Source organism: Alnus glutinosa, chromosome 9, assembly GCF_958979055.1.
Source record: "Alnus glutinosa chromosome 9, dhAlnGlut1.1, whole genome shotgun sequence".
NCBI classification, from domain to species: domain Eukaryota; kingdom Viridiplantae; phylum Streptophyta; class Magnoliopsida; order Fagales; family Betulaceae; genus Alnus; species Alnus glutinosa.
Window position 1 is genome coordinate 21,613,856 of NC_084894.1, and position 26,427 is coordinate 21,640,282.

The following is a 26,427-nucleotide window of genomic DNA, read 5'->3' on the forward strand; positions in this document are numbered from 1 at the left end:
ATTGTTTGGTAGTTTATGAGATGAATTGACACGATTGATAGTTTGGAGGCACATTGACTATTGAGTAGTATTTGAAGGGAGTATATGTACTTTTCACTATATATATTTTAAAAAAACAAGAGTATTTTGAGAATTCTGACATGATTTATCGGAAAATCATTAGGGAATGGTGGAATTGAAAAAAATTGAAAGGTGAATATATTAAAATTGACACTTTCTAAAATTTAAAAATAAGAGTGCAAAAATAATAAAAAATCAGAAGTAAAATTCTCTCAATTTTTTACTATTAAATAGTAGGGGTGAAAAGTCGGTTGCGGTTATTGGCCAAAACCACTAACCGCAACTGCATGAGCATTTAGTGAAAAATGCCAACCGTCTTTGCATTATGAACTGCCAATCAGCAACCGTACTGGAGTTTTTCCCCACTTTTTTTTTTTTTTACCTAAATCTGTAAATCAGAATGAGTATCTCTGAACTCTAATTATGGAGATCTATTTACCTAATAGATCAACTCAAATGGGAAATCAAAAAGACGAGCCACTCAAGCATTCAGCATTCAGAAACCATAAACTAAAAAGACAAGAGCCACTTGGTTAGTACCTTGACAAAGGAGATGTTGAGGTTGCATATGGGAATGATGAGCATGGTGTGAGAGATCGGCACCAGGAGAAAAGTGGAGAGAGCTGGCGTGGTGGTTGAGGGTGTTGCAGAGCTCGACGCACACCACAAGCACGAAGATGAAGACGAACGCGATCATCTAGCATTTCACGCTCTCCAAATTTTCGTGAATCCATAGAAATGGAGGGGATCTAGAGTTTGAGGACTTTGAGATCGCTGGCTAAGCCTTTTGATTTTGGTGGAGTGAAGAGGAAACGAGAGAATAGATAATACAGATGAGAGATGAGGGTTATGGTTCTTTAAACCTAGAGTAAAACGACGTCGTTTTGGTGTCGTTTCATATATATATATAAAGGCGGTTAGCGGTAATAACCGATAACCGTCTTTGTAAAAACAGCTATCTACCCTTATAGGGGGTTAACAATTAGCGGTTTTAATGATTTTACGGTTAATAATTATAGGTGGCTAGCGGTTAAAGAATGGTTATTACAAAAACGATCCATTTAATTTCAATTTGAAAGGGACATCACCCTTCGAAAATCGTAACATACAACACAAACAAGTCTCCGCCGCACACAAACTTTACCTCTCTATTTATTTCCTCGTGACGCTCTTTCTCTCTCTTCTTTTTCCCTTCTCTCGATTTAGGGCACACAGAAACAAAACTCGCTTATTGACTCAGAACCAAATCCCTTTCCCTCTCTCTCTAGCCGATCTGCTTCTCAGGTACTTTTTCACTCTCTCTTTCTCTGAGCCACTGTTCATCGCCAATCGAGCCCGAGTCGATTCGGACTCGTCCCGAGTTCGATCTCGGATCGCTCCGAGTTCATCCCTCCGCGGAGAAACGGTTCCTTGTTGTTGCTTTATCAATCTCGATCTTGTAATTAGGGTTTCTGGAGGAGACTTTGTTTGGATAGTGCTCATTCCTTTTTTTTTTTCAAGATTTTGGTGTAGAATTGGCGGAAATTATGCATTTAACCTTTATTTGGGTACTGAGAAATTGCGGGAAAGGAAAATGATGTAGGAAGCTCTGAACCATGTGTTTCCATGCTCTTTTAGTGATTTGAGGGAAACGAAAGGCGTACTTCAACCTACCCAAACGGTTGTTGAGCAGTTCCAGAAGACGGGAAATGCACATTTTAGAATCTTAGTTTCTCTGTATTTCTTTCAGTATCTCATTAACCAAACGGAAGACTGGTTTATGGAAGTGTTTTTTTGGTGATTTAAGTTCAGTTATTGTAGCGTATGGCATGATATCACTAGATAGCTACATTGCGTTGTCTTGTAAGGACGGTTTCGAAGTTTTTAGCATCAAGTATAGTGAGTGTAAATTTTTTGGAACTCTGTCTTTGTGGTATTCCTCTTGGTTTCTCAATGTATTTTTTTCTAGTTACCATCTGTATGCTTAATTGTATTTTCGTTATTTTTGTGTCTTTCAGTAGCTGTTCTGATATTCGAACTAATCTAGGGAACTATTTATATCAAAATGGTTCTTGAAACTTGAAATATTACTTGTGTTAATTTAAGAAAGTAAGAAAACCCAGATTTGAATTTTAAGCAATATTTTTACTTTTTTTTTTTTTAAAAAAAGGTGGCATAAACCCGAGTGTGATGTTAGGTTTTGGAATTTTAAAGAGGGCAGTGTCTTTGCATAGAGAACATAAATACGTATCTTGATGTGTGTTTTGCTTGTGGCATTGGTGTTCAGTTCATTTTCTACTGGTTGCTCACTCCTGATGCTCTTTTGGCATTTGGAGTTCTCTCTTACGACTATGTTGTCCTTTTTCAGGCTAAAATTTGAGTATCGCCAGGTGAAGCTGTTCAATTTGTCCATCTTTGCTTTGACTTTGAAGACTAGGAGTGCTGTTTCTCAGCAAGGAATGTTTTTTCGCATGACATTTTGATGCTCATGCAATGTCGGGGTTACTTAATGTATTCTCTCTTTTCTTCATAATTTCTTCAACTTGTGGACCGTTGCCTTTGGCCCCCGCTGCATGTCTCAGTTACTTAGTATATTGCCTTATATCTACAATTTTTTTAAACATGCAACAATTATGGAACAATGACTTGCTGAAATTAAGGTTGTGTTTTGCCGGTACGAAATATATGGTTTATATTAAATATAGTTTTTAAGCAATAGGTGCGAGTTTGCGAGTTTTTTTTTCCTCTCTTCTTCTTCTTCCATGTTTGCTATGGGATCTTTCTTTATTCTGGATTTAGGGCCTTTTTGTTTGCTCAATTATTGACTCATTGATTTTTCTTTTCTTTTCGTGAATAATGTGAGGTACATTCATTAATTTTTTTGGTGAGGCTTGAGCTATGCGGTTGCGAGGGAAGCTATGACAGGATCAAGGCGATTGGGCAGTTCTGCTAGATGCTTAAGGAAATGATTCAGAGAGATCATAGGATGGATGTTGAGTGGTGGAGAAATGAGAAGAAGGTCGAGAAACAATAAAATGGTGGTTGAACGGTGGTTTAAGAAAACAATAAAAAAAACACTGAAAAATAATATTTAAAGAAAATAGAGAATGAAATAGAAAATCAGTTAGAGTTTGTATTGAAAAAGTAGTAGCTAAAGTAGAGAATGATGCTTTTTGGCTGGCTATAATACATAACGTTCATGGAGATGCTCTTAGTAGGAATTTGAGATAAATATTGTGATTTGTTTGGGATTTTAGAATCACACAGCTACAGGGATGGTTAGGTGTAGTTTAAATTGGGAATATCTAAAAGGAGGGTGATATTTGTACTCTGTTCTCAGTCCCACACAGTCTACGTACTATTTGAGATGTTCAAATGTTTAAGGATATTTAGCAGATGTAGAGCCTTATAAAATAGGGAAAAATCATATTTAGTCCCTAGTTTTCTCCCGATTTCAATTTATTCCCTGGGTTTCCAAATTCGACAATCAGGTTCTTCTTAGGTTTTGCTAGGTTTCAAATAGATTGCTGTCACTTTATCGTTAAAGCTAATAATTTTCCATCTACCACATGTGCCATAGTTGACATGTCATGCTCACGGTGTCAACGCTACATCGAAAAATTTACCACTTCAAGTGCCCCGTCATCCATGGTAAAAAAACCCGCACCTACAATGAGTGAAAAAGAAGAAGCCCAATTTGTGGGAGGGGGTGGACGCATGGCCATCTCCTCCTGCAGCAAATGGGGGTGGCTGCATGGCCACCCCCTCCGACAGCAGTGTGGTTGCTCATGACCACCACCTCCCACAACAAAGGGGTAGCTCATGGTTTCCCCTTTTTCCCACAACAAATGGAATACAAATGACATACACACTTGTGTCAGATGTGACACCTGGCAGGCGGAAAATTGTTAACTTTGACGATAAAGTGGCAGGGGGACCTATTTGATACCTAGGCAAAATTTTAGGACTTGATTGTCGAAATTTGAAGCCCAAGAACTAAATTGAAATCAGGTGATACCTAGGGACTAAATACGATTTTCCCTATAAAATATTACATTTCTATGTGCTGGAAGCATTACTTGTGATCACTGTTTAGTTTTCTTCATTTATGTTCTTTATTGTATTTGATTTGGATTCCATATGTTTTATTGATTTAATGTTAAATTTCTTGTGCTTTCTCATTGCAGTCTTCTCTCAATAGTTCTGCTTCAAATCTTCCAGACAGTTCTGGGCGATCTTTTGCTACGTCTTTCTCTGGTCAGTCTGGTGCGGCCTCCCCCGTTTTTCATCACTCCGGTGGGTAGAAATTGCTTGAGTTCCACTTGTATTTATTCTTCAGAATTTATGAAATTCCAAGATTTCTTTTTGCAGGAACAATTCAGGGGCTACATAATATTCATGGGAGCTTTAACGTTCCCAACATTCCTGGTACACTAACATCAAGAAACTCGGCAATAAATAGTGTTCCTTCTGGTGGGGTTCAACAACCTACTGGCAGCCTTTCTAGTGGGCGATTTGCGTCAAATAATCTTCCTGTTGCTCTCTCTCAGGTGCTTTTATTGTCCATGTTATATGTTAGTTGTTAAAAGTAATTCAAGATTATTGACTTCAGATCAAGAGTTCTTTTTTCTCTTATGTGTGCGCGCTCGCATTTACATATTTATAATTTGGATCATCTCATTTTTTTCCCCTTTCAAACTTTTTGCAGTTATCTCATGGCAGCTCCCATGGACATTCAGGAGTGACAAATAGAGGAGGAATAAGTGTCGTAGGAAACCCTGGATTTAGTAGTAGCACAAATGGAGTTGGTGGTTCTATTCCTGGAATTCTCCCAACCTCTGGTGCAATTGGTAACCGGAATGCTGTTCCAGGATTGGGAGTATCCCCAATTTTGGCAAATGCAGGCCCTCGAATTACGAGTTCTATGGGAAACATGGGCAACATTGGGAGGAGTATAGGCTCTGGTGGAGGATTATCTGTTCCTGGTCTTGCTTCTCGGCTAAATTTAAACGCAAACAGTGGATCTGGAAGTTTGAATGTGCAAGGACAAAATCGATTGATGGGTAGTGTACTTGCCCAAGGTATTAACTTCAACTGGTTAATATATTTGTATAGAAGCGGCTTAAGAGAAAGATGATTTATACTAGTACCTTTGGAACTAATGTCTTCTGCACGAGTTTGTGGATATTTAAATGTCAGCTTTTTTTATTTTTTTTTATTTTATATATATGTTTCTTGTTTATATTGAACTATTACTTTTATCATATGCTTTGTGCTAATATCTCTATAGTGTAATGTTTTTATGATCATTGTATGCTCATGTGCTTATTATTGCCCAATTCTTTTGAAATGCTATATTTGGAAGTAAATTCATTCATTTGACTGGGCATCATAGTTGTACTTAATGTTTGATTAATACTCATGTCGATATGCTAAAATGAGCTTTATTTCTATTTGGAGATGACATTTTCTGGATTCAGGTTCTCCGCAGGTAATTTCTATGTTAGGAAATTCTTATCCTGCTGGTGGAGGTCCACTTTCTCAAGGCCATGTCCAAGCAGTAAATAATTTAAGCTCTATGGGAATGTTAAATGATGTGAACTCTAATGACGCACCTTTCGACATCAATGACTTCCCTCAGCTGACGAGTCGTCCTAGTTCTGCTGGAGGGCCCCAAGGACAATTGGGTAAGCAAAGAAAAATCTTGCAATTTTATGCTTCAATTATCCACTTTGTCAAATTGAAAATATGATATAAAGCAAAAAATTTCAGGTTCACTACGAAAACAAGGTCTTGGTGTTAGTCCTATTGTTCAACAAAACCAAGAGTTTAGCATTCAAAATGAAGATTTTCCAGCTTTACCAGGATTTAAAGGTGCTGTTAACCTGGACTATAAATCTTAGCTGTTCTCTCTTTATAAAGATTGGTGTTTTTTTTTTTAAAACCCATTTACCTCACCAGTAGTACTTACCATGCATGGAACTGTAAGTCTGTAATACCTGAGATTAGCTTTATGTTTTGATTGCTACATCGGTTTTATGCTTCTAATTGGTTAAAAACCTTTTTGGCAAGAGGAAAAAGAAAAATCTCAGTGGCAGAATAGCAGATTACTGCTAATGCAAGCTTATTTTTTGCGTGTCCATTGTAAGGATAATGGGCTTGGACCAATTTTCTTGTACCTAAGGCTATTCACAGACAAAAGTCTACATTGGGCTTGGGCGCGGGTCAGACTATTCTTAAGCTTGACCCAAAAGAAAAATCCTCGGCCCAGTTTACTTCTCAAGCCTCTTCGAGCTCGGCTTGTTCGTGGGTGAGGATGGACGCGGGTCAGGTCGGTGACCTAGGTGCGACGCTGTCTTTTGGTGGTCCTCACATTGCGCAGTGAACGTCGATGTTCTTGGGTGGTCCTCTCAGGGTGGGTCCTTCGACTTGTTTGTTTCTGGTAGGTTTGTCATCTGGAGCAGAACCAGCCGGCGAGCAAGATTATGGACGCCGATCTTCTAGTCTTACCTCAGGTGTCGACAGTGGATGAGGATTTGCTTCATGCGGTGGTTGAAGTTAGAGATTGGGTGTCGTGGCCACTTGGTCCAAGCTTAGAGAGTGCCGGTGGTGGATCTTATGTTTGTCGGGGGAATTTTGCTTTGGATCCGGCTGTCTCTGGGATGATTGGGTTGGGGTTGCTGATGAATCACCTTCATCAGTCACAATCTTTTCTGGCTAGGGTTTATTCTGGGAATTCCAACAGCAAGCCTTTTGGGTGTTCAGATTTGGTTTTGTTTTAGGAGGGTGACCAGCCTATTGAAGTTGTAGAAAGTGGGGAGGAATTATGTGACACGGCTGAGATGGAAAGAGAAACTAGTATGGGTAGGGTGCCTCTCAATACCTATTCTCCAACCTTGGGGGGTCTTTCAGGGTACTTCGACTGGGTCATTCAGTGTGCGAATGAGATTTCTCCCATTGTAGGGATCTCGTATGTGGGTCATAAGCTGTAATTGTTCTTGAAGAGGAACGTCGTAATGAAGAGCTGGGAGCCCTGTTGAGTGGTGGCATGAAGGGCAAGAGGGAGGTCAAGAATCTGGAGAGTTTTGTTAACTATGATGCTAGAGGTTCTTGCTCAAGCCGTGGTAAAAGGAAGGCGAGGGGTCATCCAGTTATGTTATAAGGCTGAGGATTCTACCTTGGAATGTGAGGGGGCTGAATAAGAAGAGCAAACGCCTAAGGATTAGTAATTTGCTCAGAGATTGGAAGGTGTATATTATTTGTCTCCAAGAAACCAAGGTTCATGGTGTGTCGCGTAGCTTTTGCGCAGCTTATGGGGTTGTAGTCATGTGGACTGGTGTTGTTTGGACTCGAGTGGGGCCTCAGGGGGAACCTTGATCGTGTGGGATAAAAGGGTGGTGGAGAAGGTAGATGAGTGTATGGGCGTTTTCACCCTCGCAATCTCCTTCAGGAATGTAGTGGATCGATTCGACTAGGCTTTTGTAGGTGTATACGTTCTGAATTTTGGTAATCATAGAAGATTACTTTGGGATGAGTTGGCTGAGATTATCCGTTGTTGGAACTTGCGGTGGTGCATAGGGGTGATTTCAATATTACTCAGTTCCCTAGTGAAAGATCTGGTGATGTTTGTCTTTGTTCTGCTACGAGGGACTTCTTTGATTTTATCTCTGATCAGGGTCTCATGGATCTTCCTCTCGCTAGGGGTTCTTTTACTTGGTCGCTCACTCAGGATCCTCCCATTTGGTCTAGGATTGATTGTTTCCTTGTCTCCCTAGATTGGGAAGCTCGGTTCCCAGGGGTCTTTCAAAAGAGGCTTTTTCGACTCTATTCGGACCACTTTTCGATCCTTCTTGATTGTGGTGATGTTTTTAAGGGGGAGTAGACCTTTCAAATTTGAGAACACGTGGCTGGTGAAACATTGGTGGGATTCTTATTCGTTTCAAGATACGCCTAGTTATGTTTTAGCTTGCAAGCTTAAGGCTTTGAAACATGATTTGAAGAAATGGAATGAAGAGGTTTTTGGTAACGTAGAGAGAAACAAGAGGGAGCTTTTTGAAGAGCTTTAGGCTTTTGATGCTATTGAAGGTAGTAGGGCTTTAGTTGACGAGGAGATACTAAGAAGGCAAAGGTTATTAGAGAGCTAGAGAGGTGTTCTCTTTTGGAGGAGGTGAGTTAGAGGTAGAAATCGAGGGTGATGTGGTTAAAGTAAGGGGATAAGTGTACTAATTTTTTTTTTTTTTTTTGTCATTCCATAGCCAATTCAAATAGAAGGTACAACTCTATGGATTCATTATTGATTGGCGATACTCCTTATAATCAGATAGAAGTAGGCAAGCATGTTGTAAAGCCGTGTAGGCAGAGGCCTATAGTGGATGGCATATCCTTTGATTCTATTTGGAGTCTGAGGCCAGCTGGTTGGAGAGAGCTTTTGAGGAGGAGGTTAGGAAGGTAGTGTCAGCTATGAATGACTATATAGCGCTGGGTCCTGACGGCTTTTCTATGGCTTTCTTCCAAGCGTGTTGGGATGTTTTGAGCTTGGACATTATGAAGGTGTTTAATGACTCATGCTGGAGGTTTATTTGGTAAGAACCTTAATGTTTCATTCATTTCGCTTATTCCAAAGATTCCAGGTGCCAAACTCCCTCAAAGACTTCCAGCCTATTAGTCTTGTGGAAGGAATTTACAAGATTATTGCTAAAGTTTTAGCAAATAGATTGAATTTGCAAAGCTCCGCTAATTATGGCGATTCTAAAATTTCTTCTAGGTGTAGAAAAGGCAAGACCTATGTGATGTAGGGTTGTATGCCTTGGGGGTTTTTGTGGTTTGTTTCTCGGGGTCTTAGGATTGGGTTGTTTTGTGGGTTACTTCTTGTTGGGTTGGTGGTGAGGCTTTTACTTCTTGCATACTCCGTGTGTACTAGGGGCGCCTTAAACGTTTTAAATTGCAATTACTTATAAAAAAAAAAGGGTTAAATACATATTTGCCCCTCTGCTTTACGACTTTTATTTTTTGCCCCCTCAGTTTCACTTTTTATCAAATTTGGTACCTGTGGTATATGAAAAGACAGAAATGGTACCTCCGTCTGATTTTCCGTCCAAAACTAACGTCCACCCACGTCATTGGGTACCAAAAAATTTGAAGCCCAGAACCAATTCTTTACATATCGTTTCCAACAACATAACAGAAAATGCCGTGGATGGACGTTAGTTTTGGACGGGAAATCAGAAGGAGGTACCATTTCCGTCTTTTCATATACCACAGGTACCAAATTTGATAAAAAGTGAAACTGAGGGGGCAAAAAATAAAGGTTGTAAAGCACAGGGGGCAAATATGTATTTAACCCAAAAAAAAAAAAATAGATTGAAGTTGGGTTTGGAGAAGGTCATATCCAAATCTCAGAGTGCCTTTATCAACGGTAGGCAGATCTTAGATTTGATTCTTATTGCCAATGAATGCCTTGATAGTAGAGTAAGATATGGGGAGCCAGGCGTTATATGCAAAATGGATATGGAGAAAACATACGATCATGTAAATTGGGATTTTCTTTTGTATATGTTGAGGTGTGGCTTTGGGGGAAAGTGGTGTTCGTGGATAGCTCATTGTATTTCTTTTGTGTGGTTTTTTGTGCTAGTCAATGGCTCTCCTAATAGTTTTTTTTTCAGTAGTTCTCGTGGGTTGAGATAAGGGGATCCCTTGTCACCTCTGTTGTTTGTTTTTGTGATGGAGGCTATGAACCGTATGGTTAGTGGCGGTTTGTTGGAAGGCTTCAAAGTTGGTAATGCTAATTTTTCTCATCTTCTGTTTGCCGATGATACTCTAATTTTTTGTAGTGCTCGCTCTTCTCAGTTGCGTTAGTTTCTGAGTCTTTCTTCTGTTTGAAGCTGTTTCGGGTTTGAAGGTTAATTTGGCTAAGTCAAATATAATTTCTGTGGGGAATGTAGATCAAGTGGAAAGGTTAGCCAGAATCCTTGGGTGTGGGGTCGCAACCCTGCCAGTGAAGTATCTTGGTCTTCCGTTGGGGGCATCCTATAAGTCTACTCATATTTGGGACGGTGTAATCGAGAAGAGAGAGCATCGATTGGCTAGTTGGAAAATGTTATACCTCTCCTAGGGTGGTAGAGTCACCCTTATTAAGAGTATCCTCACCAATTTACCTATGTATTACTTGTCTTTATTCCCTCTCCCGAGGAGTGTTGTTGCTTGCATTGAGAAGCTACAACGGGATTTTTTGTGGGGTGGGTTTGGTGAAGAATTCAAATATCACTTAGTGAGTTGGTCTAAGGTTTGTACCCCAATTTCAGATAGAGGGCTGGGTATCAAGAACTTGATGTTCAATCGGGCTTTGTTAGTTACATGGTTGTGGCGGTTTGGGAGTGAGAGAGATGCTTGGTGGAGAGTTTCGGTGGACTCCAAGTTTGACAGTTTGTGGGGTGGGTGGTGCTTCCTTGAGCCTATAGGTGCATTTGGAGTGGGATTGTAGAAGAACATCAGGAAAGTGTGGGACACTTTCTCTGGTTTTGTTAGGTTTGAGGTTGGGGTTATGACAAAATTTTAGCATGATCTATGGTGCGGGAATACGGTTTTGAAGGAAGCATTTCATGTTCTCTTTGGTATTGCTTATGCGAAGGATGCTTCGGTTGCGGATAATATGGAGATTTTGGGTAGTTCTACTAAGTGGAATGTGAGCATTGTTAGAGAAGCGCATGATTGGGAAGTGGATGTCTTTGCTTCATTCTTCCAGGTGTTGCACTCAGCTATTGTGAGTAGAGGTTGTGCATATAGGCTTTGGTGGGTCTAGAGAGGCCTGTTTAAGGTCAAGTCCTTCTTTAGCTCCCTGGCTTACTCAGAAGGTAGTTGCTTCCCTTGGAAGAGTGTGTGGCAGACTCAGGCTTCTTCGAGGGCGGCTTTTTTTTTGCATGGTCGGCGGTTCTAGGGAAGATCCTTACAGTGGATAATCTTAAGAAGCATGTTATCATAGTGAATAGATGTTGCTTGTGCTAAAGAAATGGGGAATCAGTAGACCACCTTCTTTACTGCGATGTGGCTTCCGCTTTGTGAAATTCTCTATTCCCTCGATTTGGTTTGTCTTGGGTTATGCCTAGAAGAGTTATCAACTCTGTTTGCCTGTTGGTGGAATTCTGGAAGGCTGATGAGTGTTGCGATTTGGAAGATAGTGCCAATATGCATTTTTTGGTGTGTGTGGAAGGAAAGAAATCTCAAGTATTTCGAGGATGTGGAGAGTTCCATAAAGAATATTTTAGCTTTGTTCTTTCATACATTGTATCTTTGGATGATGGCTTTTTTGTCCCCTTTATCGCTTAGTTTTGTTGATTTCCTTGTTCGTTTTTCTCTTCCTAGCTAGGTGTTTCCTTTTGTATACTTCCGGTGTACTTAGGTGCGCCTTACGCTTTCAATAAGACTTGATTTACTTATTAAAAAAAGGATTTAAGTGGCGAAGTATGATCTCTCAAAGTATAGGATTGAAAAATAAATGTAGTGTTCCTACTTATAAAAATAATAAATATAAACAGTATTCCTATGTGAGAATTATAATTTTCTTCTGTAAGGGCTACTTGAGTTTCTTTTAAATTCATAGTCGTATTGCTTAGTAATGAATTTTCTTTCTAATAGAGATTTCTCGATGAAGTCACTTTGTAACTGTTATTACTGATTCCCAAGGATCTAGTGTTATTTATATTGCAATAAGATATATTGCCATAATTATTTATACTGCAATAATTTATACTGCAATTTTATTTATGTACCGAGGATATATTGCCACTTTAAAATAAGATATGGGCGGTGTAAAATTTTGTATGCTATTGTTCTATGAAGCAATATTTGTTTCATATGGCTAATGAAATTGAAATGCAACATCTTGTCATTCTATGCTATAGTAGTCCTTGATAGCTGTGCATCAGCAATCCCCAGCCCCACCCGCACCCGCACTCCCCCAACTCCTGCTGATGCTCATTGATGTTGGCCGCCTTAAAAATAGGGATGTTAGCATGAAAATTCATCTGCTAGTCTCAAGGGCGGAGCCATAATTTTTGGTGAAGGGGGGCCAACTTCAACTCTAACGGCAAAGTCAAAGCCGTTTCCCAAAAACCCATTTCATCATTGATCTATGCCTTCTTTCAATGTATAGTTTAGCAAGGTAGAGAAAGAACCGTGCTAAGCAAATGGTACTACCCAGCATTTGGAAAAATAGCAAAAAGAGCTCTCTCTCTCTCTCTCTCTCTCTCTCTCTCTCTCTCTCTCTGTGCCTCTAGTCTCTTTTTTCTTCTGAAGAATGATCACAACATGCGAGATGAAAAATTGAATTTTCAAAATCCCTTTGCAAAATGTTTGGGAAATTGTTGTGGACAGCAATTTCCCATAAGAGTTTCATGCTACTGAGATTTTTCTCAAGAAATTGTTAGTTTCACAAACATAAGATTGGGTTAAAAACCCACGTGTGATGTGTCCATGATTATTCTTTGATTTTCTAAGATGGTTGGCCTTAGGTCCGGCAAGGAGTAAGGGAAAGAAAATGGGGTAAAGAGAGAAATGAAGAAGAAGATGCAGAAGAGTGTGGGAGAAAGGTAATAAAAAGAAAGAAAGTGGTTAAATTTTGGTTTAAAAATTAAAATTTAATAAGGGGTTTTCGTGGCATGTTCTTAGCCTTGCGTGTCCAAAAGTGTTAGAATAAAAGAGCCGTTGAATAAAGAGCTGTTGCAGCAGATTAAGAATGTCTCATTGATTTCCTCTCCAATATCTTTCTTTATTTTCCTTCCTGAATTCTTCAATAGTTTCCATTTTAATATTTCCTGATTGTGTGCTATGATTAGTGGGATGTGCTCCCCTCTATTAGCCTATATATTCATATATTTTGTAATCAAAACACTTAATGAAATAAGAAGCAATGTAGCGTTTTCTCTCTTTTGTATTCTCCTCTTCTTTTCTTCTATCTCTTCTATTTTGTTTTGTTGTTAAGATGAATTGTTGTTGATCACGTTTTCGTCTCAACATGAAATATTCTACAATTTTCTCCCTTATTTTCGTGACGCTCATAGTTTTCTCATTCGCGTCAACTGGTTTAGGCGTGGGTAGTAAGTGCGGCCTGCTTCAAGGCTGTACTCCTGATGCTTGCAAGAAAAAATGTGAGGATGGTTATGGCGTTGGGACTTGGTTTAAATGTGTGGAGCCAACCGTTTGCTGTTGCATTTACACCGCAAGTTTTGTTGCTTGACGAACAAGAATTGAACCCTCTCAACCTCATGAAATAGGGTTACCTTTGTTTGCTTAACCAATGTATCGATTTGGTCTCAAGTAAATGAAAGAAATAAATGAAATAAGATGAAAATGGAAGTGGGTGTGGGAGATAGTTGTTGTTGAGAATAAATTTGAATGAATAAAGCAAATATATGCTAAGTTTCATGATGATGATTCGAAGCAGAAGACAAACTGAAGAAAGTTATTCCCATCAGTTTGCAGGGGGGTGTTGGAGAATAAAAGAGCTGTTGAATAAAGAGTCGTTGCAGCAGATAAAGAATATCTCATTGATTTTCTTTCCAATATCTTTCCTTATTTTCCTTCTGGAATTCCTCAATAGTTTCTACTTTAATATTTCCTGATTGTGTGCCATGATTAGTGGGATGTGCTCTCCTTTATTAGCCTATATATTCATATATTTTGTAATCAAAAGCACTTTGTGAAATAAGAAGCAATGTAGCGTTTTCTCTCTTTTGTGTTCTCTTCTTCTTCCCTTCTATCTCTTCTATTTTATTTTGCAAAAAGAAGCAACTTTTGTTGTAGTACGTACACCTTAAGTAGTGCACGCCTGCAGTGTGCAATCTTACTGTTCATAAACCCTCGTCTCTAGGCACATAAAAAAACGAGATAGCTTCATATTTGACAGATGAAATTTGTTTTCTTTTAAAAGTCTGCTGACTCTGCCAGATAAAATTTTTTGGGAGGGCCAAGACCAAAAACCTTGGGGTGGCCAAACATAAAAACTTGCTGGGGCCTTCATATAAAACTACTAAAGTTAAAAGAAGTTCAAACATTTTAGGGGGTGCCAGGGCCCCCCCCCACCTTGCAACGTAGCTCCACCCCTGCTGCCAGTATTTTATCAGGCATCTTTATAATGTTGTGTGGCTAATGGAATTGAAAGACTTCCCCAAGTTCTGTATCGCTGCAACATTTTGTTCAGTTTCATCAACTTCCTTGCTGTGTTTGATGAATTTTTGCTGTTTTGATGTAATATATCTTTGCACATGCTCAATTGAACTATTAACTCTCATTTTCTCCTTATTATTTCTCTTCTTCGGTTGCAAATGGAATATATATATCTTTGTCATTCACGTAGACACGATGCTTGGAATTTTTTTGTTATTGTGATAAAATTTTGTCAGTTGCTCAAGTATTTGTTCTTGACCGTATTATTAGATCCTGTGCAGGTGGTAATGCAGATTATGCGATGGATATGCACCAGAAAGAACAGCTTCATGACAATGCCGTGTCTATGATGCAATCACAGCACTTTTCTGTGAGTCCTAAGTTGTGAAAACTGAGGAATGTGTGTGTGTGTGTGTTATATGCTGTGTGTATTGAATTTTCATTAATACTTCAATTCTTGTATTTGCAGATGGGGAGGTCTGCTGGATTTAACTTGGGTGGAACGTATTCATCCCATCGTCCTCAGCAGCAACAGCAACATGCTCCATCAGTCAGTAGTAGTGGTGTCTCTTTTTCATCTGTAAACAATCAGGATCTTCTTCATTTACATGGTTCAGATATATTCCCATCTTCACATTCGGCCTATCATTCCCAGGCGAGAAATGAATTTCTTTCCCACTCTGTTATTGGATTTGAAATGACAAATTAACTATTAAAATGAAGCCATTATCATAAAGATCATGTCTTACGCTTTTTAATAAATTTTTTTCTTACTTATATAAAAAAAAGGGAAAATTACAATTTAGCCCCCTAAATTACCACTTGTTTTGCGTTTAGCCCCACAAACTGCCAACACTCCGACTTCGACCCTCCAAACTACCAAAATCTTTGAAAAATGCTTCATTTGGCGAAATATTCTCGTATTACCCCTGCCATGTGTCATTTTTTAATTAATATATATATATATATATATATATATATATAAATATATATATATTTTAAAAAAAAACTAAGAACTAAAAAAAAAACTTAAAATTTTTTTATTTCAAAAAAAAAAGGAAAATGGGGTGGCCTGTGAGCCACCCTGTTATGGACCTCCGTAACGAGGGGTGGACGGTGGATAATTGGGATAGTTGGTGTGTGAGATAGTAGGGTATTCGAGGTACCTTAGGCCTCCTAAAGTTAGGATTATTCGAGGAACTCTAAAAAACTCTTAATCAACTACAAGAGCTGAATTATAATAATTTTCTTCTTCCTATCTTCAATACCCCTATTTATAGGGTTACAAAACCGAATTACGGAAACAATAAATAAATAAGTATTATAAACCTAAATAAATATTACTAATTCTAAATACGACTAATACCATATTAATAAACCCTATTATTCTCTTAAAGAGAGAATACAACTCTTACCTTATTTAAACATAATCTAATTATTCTATTAAAGAGGGCATAAATATAATTCCAATAATGCCCGTGCCACATACCCTAGGTACGTAACACTCCTACCCTCTTCAAATGGACCTTGTCCTCAAGGTCCGAATTATTGCTCCAATAGTTGCTGCTGACATGGCAATAACACCGAAAAAAAATGGCATAATATCAAGCCCTTTGTCACCCATAAATTCCTTATTTATCTCAGCAGCAATGTTAAATATAGAGACAGATTAGGCAAAAAATATGGCCCCCTGATTTCACGCTGCCCTCTGTTCCACAAAATCTCATTCCTTCTTTGCCGGCTAAAATTTCTTGTAGTTTTCCTCCAGTCGTACGTCCCGGGCTTGCTTCTCTTCCAGCAAAAAATCGGAAAATCTCGGACTCGATCTTTGTTCTTTCTTTGCAAGGCAAGCTCGAATGGCCTCCTCTGTCCATGAAGCCGGAAATTGCTTGTCTGTCCAAAGCTCGCCGGAAGAACTCCCTGTTTTGGACGGCAAGGTCTGGGCTGCCGTTCTTCATGCCGGAATCTCCGTCCTTCACGTCATCACCTTCAGGTGGGCGTCTGGGTGGCCGCCGGTGACCGAAAAAATCGTCCGGAGGAGAACCTTGCTCCATCGGACCTCCCTCCATCGTTCCGGCTTCTTGGTCTTGCCGCTGGCCCGGGAACGATGATCTGAGTCACGGCCCGGTCTGCTCCCCGAGCCTCTTCCTCACTGAACGCCGAATTTCCAGCACCTTGAAGCCCCGGACATTGTCCCGCCGCACCTGCCTCTTCTTCTTCGATTCTCTTTTGCCCAAGCTCGGGTCTTTCTTCCCACGACCCGACCCGTTCATGCCAAACTTAGACACTGCAAGGGGCTTTCTTCTCGCCAGGAAATGTCTTGTTTTGAACCTTTCCCGTTTCCTTCTTCTGGACCAATCAGTGTGAAAGGGGTAGGGGTAGGGTTTCAACTGTGGGGGTGGTTTTTTGGGTTTGGTCCTTTTGGTTTGTGGTTGACAGTGAGTAGTCTTGAGGTATGGGTGACGCGGGGTTGATGAACTCGTGGAGAGGGTGGCTAGGCTTTGACGTTTCGGGGATTGACACTGTGGGTGATGGATTGACTTGTTGGTTGGTGAACTTGGTGGAATTTTTGGAGGTGATGGTGGGGGCTGAGCTTCCGGTGTTGGCCAAGAGGTGTCGTTTTTCTGGGCTTTGGATGAAATTTTGGGTTGGGATAGTGTTTGTGCCGATGGGTTGATAGGTGGTGGTGTTTGTGGAGATGGTGGGGGTTGGTCTTTCTTTTGAACGGTGATGGTTTCTGGGTCTTTGCTTGGTGGTGGGGTTGGTGTTTCTTTGGTGGGTTGCAGTCCGGGTAGATTTTCTAAGGGTGATGGTGAAGTTTCTTTTGTGGGTTGCTCTTCTGCACGGTTGACTTCTGGGCAAGATGGGTCTTCTGCATGGGATGGCTGGAGCTTGATGCCAAAGGCAGCCAACAACTCCTCCATTCTTTTGACCATCCATTCGGTCCGATCTGCGAGCTCCTTCATATCCTTCTCTACCATGTCGAAACGAGGCTCTGATACCAAGTTGTTACGGACCTCCGTAACGGGGGGTGAATTGTATAATTTGGATGTGGAAGGTTGTGGGATAGTAGGGTATTCGAGGTACCCTGAGCCTCCTATGGTTAGGGTTATTCGAGAAACCCTAGAAAACTCCCAAAGTAACTACTAGAGTTGAATATTAATTTTCTGCTTGATATTTTATTCATGCTTCAATACCCGTATTTATAGGGTTACAAAACCGAATTACGGAAACAATAAATAAATAAATATTATAAACCCAAATAAATATTACTAATTCTAAATACGACTAATACCATATTAATAAACCTTATTATTCTCTTAAAGAGAGAATACAACTCTTACCTTATTTAAACATAATCTAATGATTCTATTAAACAGGGCATAAATATAATTCCAATAATACCTGTGCCACATACCCTAGGTACGTAACACACACCCAGGGACTGGGTGTGGCCGCGCGGCTACCCCCAGTGGCCGGGAGTGGCTGCGCGCCACCCACCGAGCCAAAAAAGCCACCCCAAATGGATTTCGGGGTGGCCCAAAAGCCACCCCTAGGGCTCAGGGGGTGGCACGCGGCTACCCCTGGGGATGGGAGTGGCTCGGCAGCCACCCCCAAACCCCATATATATATATTTTTTTAAAAAAAAATAATAAAAAATTAGTTTTTTGAGTTTTTTAATTTTTTTTAGTTTTTTTTAATTGAAAAATGACACGTGGCAGGGATAATATGGAGATATTTCGCCAAATGGAGCCTTTTTCAAAGGTTTTGGTAGTTTGGTAGGCCGGAGTCTCGGAGTGTTGGCAGTTTGTGGGGCTAAACGCAAAACGGGTGGTAATTTGGGGGGCTAAAATGATATTTTTCCTAAAAAAAAGATCATGTACAGTAGATGTTGTGCATTGTAGATTTTTATTTTTATTTTTTTAAAAAAAGGATATTGTGGAAAGTGGACTATTTGAAATGCTCGGGTTGTCAAAATAGGATTCATTTGCTGGCATTCTTCTGCATCAACATATGAAAGTATAGCTAACTTCCTAATTGTAAAATTTTGTGTCTGGTTCAGACCAGTGGGCCTCCTGGCATCGGACTAAGACCTCTAAATTCTCCAAATACTGGTATGGGATCGTATGACCAGCTTATCCAGCAGTATCAACAACACCAGAACCAGTCTCAGTTTCGGCTGCAACAAATGTCGGCTGTCAATCAGTCATTTAGGGATCAGGGCATTAAACCCATGCAGGCTGCACAATCTGCTCCAGACCCATTTGGTTTGCTAGGCTTGTTAAGTGTGATAAGGATGAGTGATCCTGATCTGACATCCCTTGCACTTGGAATTGATCTGACAACACTTGGGTTAAATTTGAATTCAACAGAGAATCTTCATAAAACTTTTGGTTCTCCATGGTCTGATGAGCCTGCCAAGGGCGATCCAGAGTTTACTGTACCTCAATGTTATTTTGCTAAACATCCGCCTGCTCTACATGTGAGCTGCTTTTATTATATTCTTTTTTTTTTTTTTTGATAAGTAAACGTTAAATGGTAGATTAACATATTCTTTCTGAGATCATTAAGAGTGCTATTTTATTACCCTTCCTGCTCTTAATGTCCTTTGGGTGGTTGCAGCAAAGTTATTTTTCGAAGTTCACAGTGGAAACATTATTTTATATATTTTACAGGTGCTTCTCTTTACTGGATCTCTGTTGCTCTTTTAGCATGATGACTTTTAAGATATCAAATTTAATGCAATCATTATCTTCTCTTTGGCAGCATGCCGAAAGATGAAGCCCAATTATATGCTGCAAATGAACTGTAAGTTCTCTCTCTCTGTTTATTGTCAAAGCTAGTGAGAATATTTAGCATATTTTTGCCGTAAGTCACATATTTCATCCAGCTCTCATGGAATAGCATTGAGAGCAGATGTGCCCCCATTCACAGATCCATTATTTCAAATCTGTAAATTATAAGGTCTGAAAACAACTCTTCTTTGTCTTATTCTTCTTCTATGTGAATGAAAACGCTTGCGCTTATTTTGTGAGTGCACTGTTGTAGACAGTGAAAGTACGTCATGTTAGAGAGTCCATGTGCTGATCTCTGAGAGAATTCCAGAGAAATTATTTGATTTTTAAGAAATCCATTTGTTAGAACTCTTTTTTGGCTATTCTTTTCTTTTTCACAAGATTGCCAATACATGTATAGATTATTAGATTTATATCCCTGTATTACATTTATATATAATCATTTATGCAAATACGGATGTTCCAGATGTGTTGCTTCCATTCTAATTGCACCTGTAAACCCACCTGCTATGGGTGACTTGAATTTTACTTTCTCCAATACATGCAAATAAGGTTTGTGCGTAATTGGCTAAAAGCACTGTCTGTTGGCAGTTACAACAGAGGCTGGTTTTATCACAAAGAGCACAGACTATGGTTCATAAGAGTCCCCAATATAGAGCCGCTTGTCAAGACGAACACGTACGAGAGAGGATCTTATCACTGTTTTGATCCAAACATATTTGAAACGATCCGCAAGGTTTGGACACAAGTTCCATCAATTATTTTCTATATTATTGGAAGCAATCAGTTCTAGTTCCTTAAGTCCAACATATATTTTTGGATGCAGGATAATTTTGTTGTCCATTATGAGATGTTGGAGAAGAGACCGACTCTACCTCAACACTAACAAATATCCTACTTACAATGTAAAGTTCCAGTCTGAATTTTTTTCATTATAGACCCACTTAGTTTACAGCGTTGATGTTTCTTGTATCTGGCAATTGTAAGCAATTCTCCTATCAATCTTGTTGCAGCTCTAGCCTTATCTTTTTCCTATACATAAATATGCTTTCTTTTTTCGCACTTATTTGCTTTATTTATTTACAACCGTGTCTGTAATTTTCTATGCTTAAGCAGTTGGTCTGGGAAGTTTCCTAAGTGGTAGGGTTTTTTTTTTTTTTTTTTTTTTTTTTTTTTTTTTTTTTTTTTTTTTTGTTCTAACGTTAAAGCAATTAGTGGATGGAATTGCACTCAATAATCATGGTCAATTTGGCCGAGTCAGAATTAATTCCTGTGGGCGATGTAGGTTAAGTCGAAAATTTAGCCGAAATCTTAGGATGTGGGGTTGCCATTTTGCCGGTGAAGCCGATAATCTAGGTCTTCCGATTGGGCTTTCTATGAATCTATTTATATTTAGGATGGTGTTATTGAGAAGATTGAACGTTGGTTGGCTAGCTGGCAAATGTCATACTTTTCCAAGGGAGGTAGAGTCAACCTTATCAAGAGTGCACTTGCCAACTTACGTATTTTTTTTTCTTCTCTTTTTCCTCTCTTGGCAAGTGTAGGTGCTCGCATTGAGAAGCTACAACAAGACTTTTTATGGGGAGAGATTAGTGATGAGTTCAAATACTACTTGGTGAGTTGGTCTAAGGTTTATAACCCAATTTCAGAAGGTGGGCTGGGTATCATAAATTTGGTGATGTTCAACTGGGTTTTGATAGGCAAATGGTTGTGACATAATGGGATTGCTTGGTGGAGAATTGTGGTGGATTTCAAGTTTGGCATTTATGGGGAGGTTGGTGCTCCTTAGCGCCCCCAGATGCCTTTGGGGTGGAGTTGTGGAAGAATATCATGAAAGGGTGGGAGAAATTCTTAGGCTTTTCTAGATTTGAGGTGGGGAATGGGGTTATGACCAAATTTTGGCATGATATGTGGTGTGGGATACAGTTCTTAAGTTTTATTTGGAATTGCTTGTGCAAATGATGTTTTTGTTGCAGATAATTTGGAACTCTTGGGTGGTTCTAATCAGTGGAGCGTGAGCTTTTCTAGAGAAGTGTATGACTGGGAAGTCTATGTCTTTGCTTATTTTTTTTAGGTGTTACACTTGGTCAATGTGAGAAGAGGTAGGGAAGATATGTTGTGGTGGGTCTCCTCCAAAAAAGGCTTTTTCAAGGTCAGGTCTTTCTTTTGCTCTTTGGCTTGCTCTATGGGGAGTCATTTTCTTTGGAAGTGATAGAATTAGTATATTAGGCTGTTAAACCGTGCTTTATAGATGAGCTTTCATTGAATATATATAGGAGTATTACAAGAGAGAAACATAAACAAGGACTCCTATACATAATTGATCTAGGACTTCTTTAGCTCTCAACTAACTAGAATACAATTTATCTTAGAACTCTATCTTCATATTAGGACTCCAAATAGGATTAGAACTCTTCTCAATAGTCTTCAGATTGTGTTGTGCCGCGCAAGACTCATAAGTGGAATTGGAGTCTTGTGTTGGAGTTGTTATTGGAGTTGTGTTAATACCCTCCTTCAAGATCAATGGGGGAGATCGCACGTTGAGCTTGTAACAAAAGTGATGAAACTTGGCAGAAACTAGCGGCTTTGTAAGAACGTCTGCAACCTGATCTGAAGTGGGAACAAAACGAACAACCAAAGATTTATCAGCCACATAGTTACGGACAAAGTGGAAATCAATTTCCACATGTTTCGTGCGAGCATGAAAAACCGGATTAACCGACATATGAGTGGCACCAATATTGTCACACCAAAGAGTTGGTGGAGTTGAGTGAGTGATTCCAAGTTCTTGAAGAAGTGCACGAATCCAAAGTAGTTCGGCTGTAGTATTGGCAACAGCTTTATATTTAGCCTTAGTAGATGATCTTGAAACAGTCGGTTGTTTGCGTGAGCTTCGAAAAATTAAATTTGAACCAAGATAAACACAGTAGGCACCTGTAGAGCGACAATCATCGGGACATCCAGCCCAGTCCTCGTCGAAGTATGCTTGTAAAGTATTAGAAGAGTTGTGATGAAGAAGACGACCGTGAGAGACTGTATGTTTCAAGTATCGAAGAATTCTTTTAATTGCTTGCCAATGAGGTTTGAGAGGTCGATGCATGAATTGGCACACACGGTTGACTGTATAATTGAGATTTGGCCGAGTGAGAGAGAGATACTGTAGAGATCCAACTATATTACGGTAGAGAGATGGATCTTCCATTGGATCACCTGTAAAAGCCGAGAGAGCTAATGAAGAAGCCATTGGAGAGGTGATCAGTTTTACTTCATGCATATTTGTTTTCTTCAAGAGGTCCATGATATAATGATGTTGAGAAAGTAGAAGCCCAGAATTGAGCTTGATCACTTCCACACTGAGAAAATAATGAAGATCGCCCAAGTCTTTGACAGCAAAATCTGCACTAAGAAGCTGTAAAAGTTTGGTAATAGCCGCTTGATCTGACGCGGTGATGATGATATCATCAACATAGATAAGAAGATACATGGTAATAGTCTTGGTGCGACAAATAAAAAGAGAAGTGTTAGCTTTAGAACCCACAAAATCGAGTTGAAGGAGCTTGTCACTAAGTCTTGAAAACCAGGCTCTTGGAGCCTATTTGAGGCCATAGATGGCCTTTTGAAGTTTGCAAACATGCTTAGAAAAAGTAGGGTGAACAAAACCTGGTGGTTGCACCATATAAACATCTTCAGAAAGGAGCCCATGGAGAAAAGCTTCTGGATATCAATTTGCTTCATGGGCCAGCCAGCAGAATAAGCAAGAGATAGGACTGTCTGGATCGTAGTAGGCTTTATTACTGAGCTGTAGGTCTATCCATGATCCACCCTGGCCTGTTGATGAAAACCCTTTGCAACAAGACGAGCTTTATGTCGTTCAATGAAACTATCTTCCTTACTTTTAAGCTTAAACACCCACTTGCATCCCACAATGTTTTAAGAAGGATGGGGAGGAACAAGTGACCAGGTATGATTTTGAAGAAGTGCATTGAACTCGGTTTGCATAGCCTTTTGCCATTTTGGAATATGGGTAGCATTGAGTAGCATGTTGGTTCAATATTGGCAGGAGAAGCTGCTGCCACTAAAGCTTGAGGAGCTGAATACCGAATTTTATCATCTGTGAGTTGCCTTGGCTGCACAATGTTGTTTATTGACCTAGTTCTCATAGAATGTACTCGAGCAGGAGGTTGATTTGCATAGGAAGTGGAACAAGGCATACTGGAAACTGCTGGAGAGTTATTTGAAGAATCAGGAGAGGCCTGGGAGGGAGAAGAAGATAAAATAGAAGGAGAATCCAGGGGACATACAGTGGTAGAAGGAGTAGGAAGCAATGATGGAGGAAGCACAATAGGAAGGGAGACACTTGAAGATTCTGGAAGAGGAGAGACCTTGGAAAAGGGGAACTGGTCTTCATGAAAGATGATATCTCTAGAGATATACATCCGGTCAGATTCTAGATGGAGACATTTATAACCTTTGTGATTTTGGCTATACCCGAGAAAAACACACTCCTTTGAGCGAGGAGAAAATTTGTGAGAATTATAGAGACGAAGATTTGGATAGCAAGCACACTCGAAGATTTTGAGGAAAGTGTAGTCGGGTGTTGTATGGAAAGGTTTTTTAAAGGGAGATTGATTTTGTAACACTGGAGTTGGCATGCGATTTATGAGATGGCATGATGTAAGACAAGCTTCATCCCAGTATTTTTGGGGAAGATGGCTGTCAGTAAGCAATGCCAATGTGGTATCAATAAGATGTCTGTGTTTACGTTCAACACATCGTTGTTGTTGATGTGTATGAGGACAAAAGAGACGATGAGTAATACCAACGGATTGAAAGTATGTGTGAAGGTTACGATACTCACCACTCCAGTCATATTGAACACTTATAATTTTATGATTAAGAAGACGTTCAACCTTGACTTGAAATTGAAGAAAAATGGGCATGACATCAGATTTTGCTTGAATAGGAAAACATCAATGAACGAAACATAATATCGATTTCCATTAACTGAAATAGTTGGTGAATGTCCCCATACATCAGAATGAATTAATTGTAAAGGCTTACAAACTTTAGAAATAGAGGGATAAAATGGCAATTGATGTCCATTTGCATGAGCACAAGCTGAGCAAAAAGGATCTGCCTTATTGGGAATTACAGGAAGCTTAAACTGAGACAGGACACGATGAATGGTGCGAAAAGCTGGATGACCTAAGCGCTTGTGCCAGAAGGCCGGAGTGGTGCGTTCACCAACAAGAGCTTGATTTATTGACGACGACGAACCAGAGGGAGACGAAAACAATTGATATAGGCCATCTTTAAGGTGCTTGTGATGAAGAAGCAGCCTGGTTTGTTTGTCCTTGATCAAAATATAAGAAGCGTGAAATTCAAAGAAAACTGAATTGTCAAGGACAAATTTTCTAATAGACAGAAGATTTTTACAAATAGAGGGGGCATGAAGAATTTGCTATAAGATGAACTTTCGGCGAGACAAAGGAAGAGAAGCAGTACCAGTATGAGAAATATTCAAACCTGTTCCATCCCCTATGCGTATTTGGTCCTGGCCGTGGTACTCCTCTTAAGCTAAGTTGAGATTCTGAAGATGGCCGGTGAGATGGTGAGTTGCACCGGTGTCAGGATACCACAGTACTTCAGCTGGCAGTACGGGTGTGGAGTAATAACCTTGGGGATTGGACGGCTGGTACAACTCGAGCTGTTGAGACGACTTAGGTTGGTCCTGTCGGTAGTAGCAACAGACTGCTGTGTGTCTGGGCTTGCCACAAATTTGGCAGGTAGGTCGAGAAGAAGCTGCATCCGTGGAGAAATAGGAACCACGTCCTCTGTTGTTGAAAGATCCACGTCCCTGGTTGTAAGGACGACCGCCATGACCACGAAAACCTCAACCGTGAAAATTTGATATGGTGATGTTCGCAGTAGGTGGATGAACATCAATGCTTGGGATTTGTTGTTCCAGTAGCATCTCGTGAGCAAGTAGGTGGTCGTAAAGTTCATCAACGGACAGTGGGTCGACTATGGTTGTGATGGATGTCACAAAAGGATCGTATTCGAAGCCGAGCCCCTTGAGAAGAAAAGAAGCACTCTCAAAATCGTTGAGAGGCTGTCCGGCGTCAGCAAGGGTATCACTGAGCGTCTTTATGGTTTGAAAATACTTGGTGATCGAGTTGGTGCCCTTCTTGACCATTGCGAGCTGGAAGTAAATTTGCATGACCCGAGCACGGGCTTGAGATGCGAACATGGTGAGGAGCGTGTTCTAGAGAGATGAAGCCGAGGGAGAGTCGACTGCATGGACGACATAGGGCTCGGATAATGTAGAAATCAAAATACTAAGGATCATCTAATCCCGTTGATTCTACGCGAGGAAGTCTGGGTTGACGACGGTGGCCGGTGCTCCGGCAGTGGTGCTTGGATTTGTAATCGTCTGGGCAGGCGGTAGAGAAGAACCATCAAGGAAGCCATAAGCTTCTTGGCCTTTGATATACGCAAGAATCTGAGTTCGCCAATCCATGAAGTTATCTTTGGTGAGTTTGATACTGAGGTTATGGTTCATATTTGGGACTGAAAAGATGACAAGGGGCTGGACGGGTGGTGGGGGATGCTGTGAAGCATGTCAAGCTGCCGATGTGGCAGAGGATTCGGAGTCGGAAGCCATGGATCACGACGTTGGTCGATGATTTGGCTCTGATACCTGATAGAACTAGTATATTACGCTGTTAAACCGTGCTCTATAGATGAGTTCTATAGATGAGCTTTCATTGAATATATATAGGAGTATTACAAGAGATAAACATAAACAAGGACTCCTATACATAATTGATCTAGGACTTCTTTAGCTCTCAACTAACTAGAATACAATTTGTCTTAGAACTCTATCTTCAGATTAGGACTCCAGATAGGATTAGAACTCTTCTCAATAGTCTTCAGATTGTGTTGTGCCGCACAAGACTCATAAGTGGAATTGGAGTCTTGTGTTGGAGTTGTTATTGGAGTTGTGTTAATAGGAAGAGTGTGTGGCAGACTCAGGCTTATACGCGAGTGGCTTATTTTGCGTGGACGGCTGCTCTAGGTAAGATACTTGCAATGAATAATCTCTGGATGAAGCATGTTATTTTGGCGGATAGATGTTTCATGTGCAAGCGAAACGGGGAATCGATAGATCATCTTTTTCTTCACTGTGATGTGGCTTACACTTTGTGGAGTGCGCTCTTTACTCGTTTTGATTTGTATTGGGTCATACCTAGGAGAGTCTTTGACTTGTTTGCTTGTTGGTAGACGTCCAGAAGGCCGATGAGTGTTGCGATTAGAAAGATGGTGCCAACATGCCTTCTTTGGTGTGTTTAGAAAGAAAGAAATAATAGGTGTTTCGAGGATTTGGAGAGGTCTTTGAATGATATTTTAGTTTCGTTTTTTCATACTTTGT

General features: G+C 40.0%; 2 protein-coding genes and 1 non-coding gene across 4 annotated transcripts; 1 reads left to right on the forward strand and 2 right to left on the reverse strand.

Moving 5' to 3' along the window:
• The first annotated feature begins 1,185 nt into the window (after positions 1 to 1,185).
• LOC133877436 (probable NOT transcription complex subunit VIP2) lies at positions 1,186 to 20,057 on the forward strand. 2 transcript variants are annotated; one of them, XM_062315737.1, is made up of 14 exons: positions 1,186 to 1,344; positions 2,408 to 2,550; positions 4,227 to 4,335; positions 4,411 to 4,589; positions 4,748 to 5,120; positions 5,520 to 5,726; positions 5,812 to 5,913; positions 14,481 to 14,569; positions 14,669 to 14,854; positions 18,263 to 18,682; positions 18,823 to 18,875; positions 18,967 to 19,008; positions 19,587 to 19,731; positions 19,822 to 20,057. In XM_062315737.1, the coding sequence occupies exons 2-14, from the start codon at positions 2,533 to 2,535 to the stop codon at positions 19,879 to 19,881; spliced, it is 1,983 nt and encodes a 660-aa protein (XP_062171721.1). In that variant the 5' UTR covers positions 1,186 to 1,344; positions 2,408 to 2,532; the 3' UTR covers positions 19,882 to 20,057. The 2 variants fall into 2 exon arrangements, with proteins under 2 accessions (XP_062171721.1, XP_062171722.1); XM_062315738.1 differs by lacking the exon at positions 5,812 to 5,913.
• LOC133878733 (small nucleolar RNA snoR35) lies at positions 4,255 to 4,335 on the reverse strand. Its single transcript, XR_009901976.1, has one exon. It is a non-coding gene; the product is annotated as a small nucleolar RNA snoR35 (small nucleolar RNA).
• Positions 20,058 to 21,363: 1,306 nt separating the features above from the next.
• Positions 21,364 to 22,479, reverse strand: LOC133876836 (uncharacterized mitochondrial protein AtMg00810-like). Its single transcript, XM_062315078.1, has one exon. It carries the CDS (start codon positions 22,477 to 22,479, stop codon positions 21,364 to 21,366), a length of 1,116 nt encoding a protein of 371 aa, XP_062171062.1.
• Positions 22,480 to 26,427: the final 3,948 nt, after the last annotated feature.